The following is a 12254-nucleotide window of genomic DNA, read 5'->3' on the forward strand; positions in this document are numbered from 1 at the left end:
AAGGCATCTTTTTACCATTAATATTGCTACATTTTCCCTTAATAGTTTGTCTGATAATATTGCTAGAAATCCACAGGACAGCAAACACATTTATTAACCATACAAGTGAATACAAGTCCCTTTTGTCCACAAAACCCCATCAGTACGTCTACGACCCTTCTAGGGGTCCCAACCCCCAGTTTTGGAACCACTGTCATATCTGATTTTCTCAATCAGTATACTGTCCTACAAAAGGAAGTGCAGTAACTACATTTTTGTCTAGACTGTATAAAGTTTTTTTTTAGACTGAAAATGTTATTCAATCTGCCTTGGACCTTGTGGTCTAAATGTGCCCTGTTTTAGAGATATTGCTTTGCTATTGCTTCCAGTAACTACGATATCCAACCTAACAACAAACCTTTGAAGGCATTGGTCTCAGTTTCAATGTTGTCATAGTTACTGCACTTTGCCTTTGCAGGGTAGTTATAGTTTTTAAGTATAAGATAACTGATGTAGGTACATCCCTTTATTCAAACTCCTGTCCTCGCCTTGTGCTTGTGGCCTTGCATTTCCTTGACATCCTTCCTTTGTAAACAAAACAATAAAGGTTCCCCGCAGTCAGCCAAGCCACAACAACTTTTTGGTGACTTTACCCCCTTTCAACTTCCTAAGTACAAATCGGGAAATTACCTTTGAATTGCGCTTTTGCGAGATATTGAATGAAACTTCTTTCGGCAGTGAGGTCTTGCGACGTCATCAGGAGGCCTCAAGCACAAGCCAGGAGGGGAGATTAGATATTGAAGTAGACCTATTCTCTACTTTTCTACAAAACTGTCAACTGATCTTTTCTACTGTTCTAATATACTTAAGTATAAGAAAACTGATCTACACCACTATGATACTTAAGAGTAGTACAACTAATCTACTTTACTGTTTGGCTAATATACGAAATTAGGGTAAAAATGATCTACTCTACTAGCCTACTTTACAACTGTGCTACAACTGATCTGTGCTACAATTCTACTGTACTACTAAAGTATCATACAATATGCAAGGCAAAGCAATAATGAGTATACCCCTGTTGAAAAGTAACATTTTGAACAATATCTGAATAAACACAGTGATTCATAACTTAAATTAAATATTTGTAATTTTTTGTGAAATTATCTTGGTGCAAAAGTGAGTACACCCCATGTTAAACTCCTAGAGAGTGTCTGAGAAGGGGCCGTGTTGGCCCGGAACGTCTTGAAATTGAAAGGTATTAAAAGGGAGGTGTGCATTTTATCCTTGCCTTACGTTGAACTTTCACATTTTGAGTCTGCACCTGGCTAAGTTAGATGTGTTTGAGATTTGAATGAAATCCTATATAGAGAATATCATGGTCTGCTTCAGTAGTCACAGCACATGTTGACAAGCATGTTTATTTTGGTGAAATTCAGCTTCATACTGTTGATGACATCCATTCAGCTCCAAACCATTTCAGTCCCACTACCATGCTTGACTTTAAGCATGGGCACTTTTCTTTGTAAAAAAAAATTAATAAAAATCACCTTTTGCCACCACACACGATTGACAGTGGGAGTGGCATGGCTTGGGGCTGTGTGGATGCCATCAAGAGTAGGAAGCTGAATTTCACCAAAAGAAACATGCTTGTCAACAAGTACTGTGACTACTGAAGCAGATCATGATACTCTCTATAGGATTTCATTCAAACCTCACACACATTAATTTTAGACAGATGCACACTCAGTTCAATGTAAGGCAAGGATGAAATTCACAATGATGACCTCCTTTTTAATCCCTTTCTATTCCAAGACATTTCAGGCCTACACGACCCCTTATCAGACACTACAGTATATGGGAGTTGAACCTAGGGGTGTACTCACTTTCACACCAGCACAATTTCACAAAAAATGGACAAATATGTCATATGTTATACTATTGACCTTACTTTTCTGCTGTAAGCTCAAAAGCTGTTGTATTACACTTACTCTATGAGCATTTTGGGAATAACGTGTGCGTTTATCCAGATATTGATCAAAATATCACTTTTCTACAAGGGTGTACTCATTATTGCTGTGCACTGTAGTATAGTACTATGATATACGTAGCTGATCGATTCTCAGATCACTGTACTACTAAAGCATAGTACAACAAGAGTCATCAAGCTGATATTAGCTGTATTTTGAAAGCCAATTACTTGTGTGCAGTATAAAACTGCATACTGAATTACTGTGCTAAACTGGTCACTGTATGCTGTACTAAATCGCATTCTATGTTACTGCTGTGTCAAGTTTGTGTTTACTTTACAGTGCATCTGAGATAAACTTGGATGAGGGCACTTGGATGAGAAATACAAATTACAGCTGTGGGTACATGAAAATCTATGTGTTAAGGGGTTACAGGCCAGCGTGTGTGTGTGTGTGTGTGTGTGTGTGTGTGTGTGTGTGTGTGTGTGTGTGTGTGCATGAGTGTGGTGTGTGTGTGTGTGTGTGTGTGTGTGTGTGTGTGTGCGTGCGTGCGAGCGTGCGTGCGTGCGTGCGTGCGTCCGTGCGTGCGTTTGTGTGTGTGTGTTTGTGCCTGCGTGTGTGTGTGTGTGTGAATGTATGCATGTATGTATGTACTGTATGTATGTATGGATTAATGCAGTCATGTACTTGTATATGTTATCAGGTGTGTGTGTGTGCGTGTGTGCGCGTGTGTGTGTGTGTGTGTGTTTTCACGTGTACGTGCGTGCGTGTATGTACTTGTGCACGTGCATGGATGTGTGTGTGTGTGTGTGGGAGGGGGTGGCTGCTGTAATCATGCTTACCATGCTGCATATGTGAGCGAAAGCACAAATCCAGAAGAACTCTCATTTCCTAATAATACACACACACACACACACACACACACACACACACACACACACACACACACACACACACACACACACACACACACACACACACACACACACACACACACACACACACACACACACACACACACACACACACACGTGTGCAAACAGGCACACTGCCCAACCCTGCACATTCGTACTCCCCAACTCAACTGTGTGTGTGTGTATTTGTAAATATGTGTAAAATCCCTGCAATAATCTGTCTGTAATTATATCTACTATGTGAGTGAGTGTTAAGTGTGTATGTACATATATACTGTGTGTGTGAGAGAGAGAGAGTTTAGCCCTGCTCTCTGTTTTTCTCTGTAGCATAGGCCAGTATGTTGTTGTGGTAATTTAGTAGGTAGTTAGTGTGTGTGTGTGTGTGTGTGTGTGTGTGTGTGTGTGTGTGTGTGTGTGTGTGTGTGTGTGTGTGTGTGTGTGTGTGTGTGTGTGTGTGTGTGTGTGTGTGTGTGTGTGTGTGTGTGTGTCGTTGTGTGTGTGTGTGTGTTTGTGTGTTGTTTTGTGTCAAAATGTGGGCACCCTCTATACGTCCCCCAGAAGTGCTAGTGTGTGCGTGTGTGTGTGTGTGTATGCACGCGCTAGCGCACATTTGTGTGGATTTGTAGTTCAATAGCCATTTCTTATAATGGGTTTCAATGAGATAAAATACTACAAATGGCTACTTTGAATGACAATGAATAGACAATAAATACTATAATGTTCTAACATTCTGCCCGTTTGTCACTTATTGTGTGCACGTGTGGTGTGTGTGTGTGTGTGTGTGTGTGTGTGTGTGTGTGTGTGTGTGTGTGTGTGTGTGTGTGTGTGTGTGTGTGTGTGTGTGTGTGTGTGTGTGTGTGTGTGTGTGTGTGTGCAAGGGCGCGGAAGGGGGGTGTCAGATTTTCACAGAAGGGGCCCTCAGTATACATGGGTTCTGACTGTGCTGACTGAGTGTGCACACAGCCAGTAGTAGGGTTGGAAAGGGGGGTCCACGCGTCCCCCCCGGCTTTTTTTTACGCCACCTGATTTTTTTGTATCTTTAGAGTGTCTACTTCCAGAATCTGCCAGGTACCAAGCTGAAATAATGTCCCATGGCCTTCATTTTTAACCATTTAATGCACCTGACAGGAACCCAACAGATTGAAGCAATGACAGAGAATAGGTCATAACTTTTGAAGTAAACTACATACAGAGACAAATTAACACATTTTCCCATACAATATTGACCTGAGGAATGAATTTAAGTTGTTGTTTTTTTGACTTTTGACGACATTTAAACTGCATATTTGCTCAGAAACAGCAATAAAATGACCCAAAATATGTAGACACTCAACTATCTTTTCATTCTTTTGAGATTTGTTGTGTCTTTTTCACCACCTGCTCTTCCTTTATCATTTCGCAGTGTAAATGTGAGTATTATATCGCATATTAAGCTGAAATTATGAGCCCCAGTCTCCATATTTGACCCTTTAATGTGCCTGACTGAAACCTGACAGACTGAAACAATGATACAAAATGGGTCATAACTTTTGAAGTAAACTACATACAGAGACAAATTAACACATTTTCCCATAAAATATTGACCTGAGGAATGCTATTAAGTAGTTGTCTTTGACATTTCAGAACATTTAAACAGCATTTTTGGTCATAATCGGCAATAAAATGCCTAAAATATGTAGACACTTAAGTATCTTTTCATTCTTTCGAATTTTATTGTCTTTTGTCCACCACCGGCTCCTCCTTTATCATTTGCAGTGTACATGTGAGTATTATATTGGGTTTAGGCTGAAATAAGGACCCACAGTCTCCATTTTTAACCCTTTAATGCGCCTGACTGGAACAGATAGAAACAATGATACAGAATGGGTCATAACTTTTGAATTAAACTATATACAGAGAAAAAATAACATGTTTTGATATACAATACTAAGCTGAAGAATGAAATTAAGTTGTTGATTTGACATTTGACAACATTTAAACTTATAATACTTTATAAAAAGACGTAAGGGTACAATGACGATGTCGGATTTATGTCGGAACTAATATATGATTAACGCATAACTTATGTATGCATTGATGTTTGATATACTAGTAATGAAATGGGAGTCCTGCTTGAAAACATATTGACCCACGATTAACTAATTGTGCACATCATGGTGTGAGTTCCAAGTGTTAACATATCATGTATTAACCTTTCTGATAACACTGCTGTTAACATATCACGTCGACGAGTGTTAATGCATCGTGTAGGCCTATTAACACTGCGGTTAACCCTCTGGGCGCCACAGGCGACTTTTGTCGACGAGATGCCGTATTGATTACAACGGCCGTTTTTTTCAAATCGGATATCAAATGTAGTTCAACTTCCACTCCATTGGGTGGCAGACATGTAGTACTTCAGTTCTAAACACATTGGGACGCCTTATATGGTATTTTGTTTAAGAAAACTACAAAACTACAAACCTCGGACATTGCGGAAGTAACTTCTCCCCTGTGAAACAACGCGAAAGACGGAAGCAGCCTTGTAGTGACATTACGTGGATAATTCTACTGAATAAACGACCAAATGCACTCAAATGGTAACTTGTCATGATTGTACATATGTATTCATCATATATTTCGCCCCTAAATGAGGTAATATGCAAACAGGAGTGTATTTTCTGCTGCGTTATACTTCCCATGTTACTGTTGCCTGAGGGAAACTATCGACAGCCTATTCGTCGATCATGGGGACTGTAACAAGAAAACCCTTCATTCATTCACTTGTAAGTACACAATAGAAGTGTTCGTTTCTGCAGGAGACTTGTATATTGAGGAAGGGAAGGTTTTTTCCGATCGAGATGCGAGGTAATTTCATGCTGCTTTGTAGGCTATACTGTCGCTATGCTGTTCGACGACAGGGGAATGATGCAACGCGTCGTAATTTGCCTGTTACAGAGTCAATATTCATCATCTGGAGGGTGACAGTGGTCAGGATGTTTGTAGAAGAGCTTGTATACTAAGTAGAAAAGTAAATGAAGACAAAAGAAGTGCGCATATTCCTGCCAACAGTGGGGGATGGAGTGAGAGGAGTATGCGCCGGAGACACAGACGTCTCGTGCGCATTCTACTCGGTGCAAAACGGAAGCATAGTTCACGCTACTCGACACTGTTCCTGCCGACTGCAGGTCTAAATAAATAGCAATGCTATTCTAATGATATAATAGTAATAATTATGTCCAATTGCGACCTGACTGAGTCTATTTGCAACAAAAAAGTGTGATACCAGCTGGGGTTTGGTGCATCAGAAAGACATGGGCGATATAGGCTAGGTAACCAACCGCCCCCCCCCCCCCCACACACACACACACACACACACTTTCCTTATATCACCTATTTGTATATCAGTAAATGTAACACTGGGTTTGAATAGATATTTGCACAAGTTTTTAGACATGTAGCCCATACCCAGAGTCCTTCAGGGTGTACGCTGACAGGCCTACTGTACTTGGTTCAAAGACAGACAGATGGACAAAATGCACATAATACCCCTAGTGTGGATAGAATCTGTATGCTGGGCATTGCTGTGAAGGGTGTCCATGCAATAAAAAATAACTTGTCACCTTCATAGACCAGTCCCTACAGGCAAAACGGCAACCGTCCATTCACTTGTGTTTGTCACTATGCTACATTGTTGCACTATATTAGTTACAAATTACACTTTTAGTGTACAATTTATTGCTTTCTAGACCAAAATGTATTCACAGAACATAATAGTGAAGGTGTCTGGGGAAGTTTTATAAATTAAATTAGATAAATTATTAAAAATATTTTGAAAATATGCAAAAATATCCAATAACTCATTATAAATTCAAAATGGCCAACACCATATGACGTCATAATATGCAAATTAGATGGGATAATTTACTCCCAAAATAAACTTTGGGTCATCCTCAATATTTGTCTCATTAATTGTCAGGCTCTATCTATTACCCATGTTAAGCCACAGCCTTTTGAATATAACATGTCAAAATCATCAGTTTTGGGCAAAAACCTGTGGCGCCGAGAGGGTTAATTATATCACATGAAGGTTAGCTTAATAGCCGGCTATACTGCCAGATCGATCCTTATCACATAGGCTATGAATTTGACCAGGCTACCTTGGTTTAAGTTTAAGTGTGTAGAAGTAACCTAAGGGTGACGTGGTGAATCAAGGGTAAAAAAGAATAAAGGTGCAAAATTACCAGTGGAAATGAATCCGATGTTAAAATTCTGCCTTATCATGATGCAGCCATTTTTCATTTAGTTTAGGCCTAATTTCTACCATGAAGACTCGAGAGGCCAATGAACGTTATTAGCATTTATTGAACAGTTGAACATGAAAGATGCCAAGGCCTATATCTCTTTGGCGTAGTAGGTTCCCGTCTTCTCGTTGATTTCCGTGGTAGGACTGCATATCCTCCCACCGGCAATCTTGGGTAATGATGACGTGAGTAGCCGTGAGGATCTGTCATGAGACTGAATGATTGATGACTGATGAGTTACGCAAGCTCCCATACCATATGTCCCAAGTGTCACGGTCTGCTTGTTAAAGAGGCGTACGAGTGCAATGCGTCTTATTGCTTATGTGTGGATGCAGAGCAGTCGGTAGGCTACTATTGTAGGGCTAGTGGGGCTTCGTCTTGTAACCAGCACCACGCCAGTGATATATTTCTGTATGAGCTCATATCTTAACCCTCTTTACCCCATAGTGGCCGCGAACGGCCGTGCTGTAACTCCCCATAGCGGCCATGGACGGCCGCTCTTACATCATTGATAAATACAAGCCGACCGTCAACTTTTAAAGCTAAAATACAATAAATACAACAAATATAGACCCTTTTCTGTCCTTTTCCATGAACAAAAGCATATGTTTGTATTTGATTATTTTTAGATATTTTTGAATTATTACGAGATGTGCCAGTTGACGCTGCATTGCTGCGAACAGCTGTTCAGTTTAAAATAGACCGATGGCGTTTTCCTTCAATGAACACAAGCAATCAGACAATCGCTACAACTTAAATACAACTAATAACATCTCAGACCCCATTTGGTGTTTTCCCCATTATCGATTTGTCTGTATTTGATTACTTTTAGAAATCATTTTATCACGAGATGTAACCTACCAGTCTGCGCTCGGCAGCTGGTTCAGCTGATATGAATACAGTCGCATTTCAATAGCACAGTTTATCTCTCTATCTGGCCATGGCAGTTGTATAATAGTTGGACTTGTGATACTTAAATCCGTCATACAACTATAGCCCAGCCAACGAATAAATTGACTGTTCAAGCTTTGAAACGCACGACGCAAATATTTGTGTTCATGATGTGTGACCGCGGTAGCCAAGCTACAAGTAGCCTACTACATTGAGGTAGCCTACCGCAACTTCGGCAGAAGTTTCTGCTCATCTGCTGAACAACACTCACGTCAGTCTATTCACTACAACATCAAACCACTTTATAGATAATTGCTGCCTTTTCCACGCTGCACATAAGATTCAAAATATTATTACAGGCTCCGAAATTACCCCAGGGAAACCGTGACGCAAGCTACAGTGAAAGGTGTCAACAGCGCAGAGTAGGGATTTCCATTTGACATGCACCAAGTCATCGCAAGTGCTGGAAGATGATCTTCCCATGTTGGGCTGTGATGACAGCGATTTGAGTGATACATGCCACGTTCAGAATAAAATAATACCACTGTGAATCTTTGCCACAGATGTCAAGTTGATAACTTAGTTTGGGGCTAACTTCCACTGACACCTCAGACACTGACGTTTCCAGCTTCAACAAATCGCTATACAGAAATAGGATGTCTTACCTTTCGTGCAGATAGTTTGGAGAAGTTTACACCAGTCAGTCTTTCTTGTCCTGTCTTATATCCATACAATACTTTGGTGTAGAGTCAGTGTTTAGTCCAAGCAAGGGTTATTAGCTAGCTCAGTGCAGTTATCATCCCTGGCTAATCCATAGCTCACCAACTACAAATGTAAACAAAACGTGAATGAATGCACGTCATCTGTTTCATCAGGGGGTGTTCCCATTTGTTTGACCTCTGACCTTTTGTGATTAGATAGATAGATAGATAGATAGATAGATAGATAGATAGATAGATAGATAGATAGATAGATAGATAGATAGATAGATAGATAGATAGATAGATAGATAGATAGATAGATAGATAGATAGATAGATACTGTAGACTCATTTTTTGTGTTGGCTAATGTAGCCTATTTACTAACTCTGTTTACCAGGCCTATTTGAACATGTTAGGCCTAAGTATATCATAGGGCCTATATTATTATTATTATTACTATTATTATTATTATTATTATTATTATTATTATTATTATTATTATTATTATTATTATTATTATTATTATTATTATCATTATTATCATTATTATTATTATTATTATGGTTTTCTAATGTTTTATAACTCCTTTTTGTCCTTTTAGAGTGCTACAAGTCATAGGCCTAAATGAAATTGAGGACATTCCATATATCAGCTACCTTTTGGGAACTATTTTCAAATGAATATAGACTCACTTCTCAAATGTGTGAGTTTTTTTTTTCAATGTCATAGTTTAAGTCTAATTCACAACCTGGCCAAATTAAAACACATTTGACAGTCATATGCAGTATAATTACAACCTTTTTAATGGGGCTAAATTTCTATTTAAGTCGAAAGGAGTGGAGGATATTAAGTCACTTACCACATTTTTTACCATTTCATCCGCATGAATGGCAGTCTATGGAAATTCTGAAAGCTTAGTTGTCAATGAATTATATATCACCATAAAGAGTGTTTTCTAACCTTTAATATGAATGTAACTTGCAATTGTCACTTTTCAGTACTTTTTAAGTTATTATTCATTATTTAAAACATCACTGAAATTGCCCTTTTTCCCCCGGAACTCTCAGGAAACAGGGGCATTGTTGTAATATTCTATTGGGGTATAGAGGGTTAAGTAATGATTAATTAATGTATTATTTAGCAACGTCTTTTGGAGTCATAATATGAGTCATGATGGCTACGGCATTAGCTAATGTATACAATAGAGATATTCATAGTATGTTAATATATGCTTCCAAGTCTGTTACTATATACTCACAAAAGAGATTTCTCGCTTAACTTATCATTCTTTGCCCCTTTTTCTGCAGTCATGACATTATAATAGGTACTACGGCATTAGCTAATGTATACATTAGAGATATTCATAGTATGTTAATATATGCTTCCAAGTCTGTTACTATATAATCACAAAAGATTACTTGCTTAACTTATCTTTCTTTGCCCCTTATTCTGCAGTCATGACATTATAATGGGTACTACACCATTCGCTAATGTATACATTAGAGATATTCAGAATGTAATGTATACTCAGAATGTATATTCACGAATGACTAATATTTTAAACCAATACACCAGATTGTGTGCAATGAGCAAAAAGTTTAATGACAAAAAAATGAAGAAAAAGAAAGAAAGAAAGAGAGAGAGAGAGAAAGAAAGAGAGAGAGAGAGAAAGAGAGAGAGAGAGAGAGAGAGAGAGAGAGAGAGAGAGAGAGAGAGAGAGAGAGAGAGAGAAAAACACACACACACACACACACACACACACACACACACACACACACACACACACACACACACACACACACACACACACACACACACACACACACACACACACACACACACACACACACACACACACACACACACACACACACACACACACACACACACACAGAGAGTAAGTGCAAAAGTCCAAGCGGCATGGTCCAGAGAGAACGCTGGGGTGGACAAACGCGAGCGCATGTGTCTAATGTCTCGCAGCAGTCTTCCGAGGGTGCCATTGCGATGCACGTTGCCGAGCCAGTGAGTCCACTCAATGAGGCAGAGGTGGTCCTTCAGGAGTGTCTCCGTTCTGTTTCCTCTCAGTCTCCAAATTGTGGACTTGTACTTCAGCCATGCCCTCTCAATGTGCTGGGTGTGGGCCCGTGTGTTTGGATCCACAAACCACTGTGAATGGTTCACCGTAAAGTGCCTGTAGCCCAGCGCAGCCAATGCACGCCTGTAGGCGCCCCACTGGTCACTGATGACGGTGGTTCCTGGACGCACATGTTTGACCAGGATGGGAATGAGATTCTCCCGTCGTCGTCTTCTCACCAGCCGCAACACGGGGCAATTCCGCCGGCCACCTACTCCTAGGATGCCAAACACCCACTTTTTCCTTCGCCATGTAGCAGCCGCCCTTCCGCGGTGATACTGTAAATACACAAGAAAGTAAAGATTTAGCTGTAAATATTAACAGGGCTCCAAGTAAAGGGGAAGGGAACTATGTCAGATACAATTCACACAGCTTGGCCAGCGAGTTTGGCCAGCACCATGGGTACCGTAATCAGTTAAGTGCTCCAACAACATGGTATACCTAAACTGGGGCTCTACAGCCCACCAGAAATGGGTTGGGGAGCGCAAGGGGGTGGGGGGTGGTTGGTGAAGAATACAGCCTAGAGGGTGCAGTGCCTATTGCCATTGCGGGGCATTAGACATTAGCATTATTTTATGTTTCAATACCAACAGGGGCCTTGGCATTCCTAAGATTAGGTCAAGGGGAAGTTGGGATGCTCATTAGGATAAGGGGAGGGTTTGTTTATATATATATATATAAAAGTTTGAGAACCATTCGTGTTTGTGTATATGACACTTTTCCCCTCACCTTGCGTTTATGACGGAAACAGCTCTCATCTATGACGGCAAACTCCTGTCCACCTCCCACTACTTGGCCCTGGCGTCTTCTGTAGTTCTTCATGACAGTCTTGCAAATTCCTCTGAGAACTTTGGCCATCTTGGAGAGTGTCCGGGAACTTCCGGCGAGCTGGTCCTCCACCATGTCGCTCTGCCGGAGACGCAGTCCCTGGGAGAAACTGACCAAATGCAGAATACAAGAAAAGCATGAAGCATACTGCCGATAACACAAGACTGTTGTCCAACATTCCCCCGTGATCGTGTCTCCTTGAGAATGGAAGTTATGCACAATAAACTTACCTGTATATAAAGGTCATCCAGGACGCTAAGCTCACTTTTGACCTTTCAAAGAGCGAACCACGCCGCACCGTGCTGCTGGTCTTCCTCCCTTTGTGGCTTGCCTGCACACCCTTCAAAATACAGCAAGAGCAGAACAGGTAAACAAAACGCACCGCACCAAACAAAAAAAAAACAAACAAACAAAAAACAATCAAGGGCTGGCCTGAGCGCCATGACGGTTTTGACCGTTTTTGACCACCAGGTGGAGCTCTCGAACCCAATGCAACAGAGCCGTATGCAGCTATGCAAAGCAGGAAAGTTTTTAAGAACTCGCTATGATTTGTT

General features: G+C 40.5%; 1 protein-coding gene across 1 annotated transcript; it reads right to left on the reverse strand.

Annotated features, from left to right (window-relative positions):
• Window positions 1–9801: 9801 nt before the first annotated feature.
• On the reverse strand, window positions 9802–12040 carry LOC134458829 (uncharacterized; the record flags this gene model as incomplete). The annotated part of the gene is made up of 4 exons (XM_063211237.1): window positions 9802–9830; window positions 10691–11150; window positions 11602–11809; window positions 11931–12040. Coding segments are annotated over 4 exons (807 nt in total), but the record flags the coding sequence as incomplete, so codon positions are not given.
• Window positions 12041–12254: the final 214 nt, after the last annotated feature.

The sequence above is a fragment of the Engraulis encrasicolus genome, chromosome 1 (assembly GCF_034702125.1).
Source record: "Engraulis encrasicolus isolate BLACKSEA-1 chromosome 1, IST_EnEncr_1.0, whole genome shotgun sequence".
NCBI classification, from domain to species: domain Eukaryota; kingdom Metazoa; phylum Chordata; class Actinopteri; order Clupeiformes; family Engraulidae; genus Engraulis; species Engraulis encrasicolus.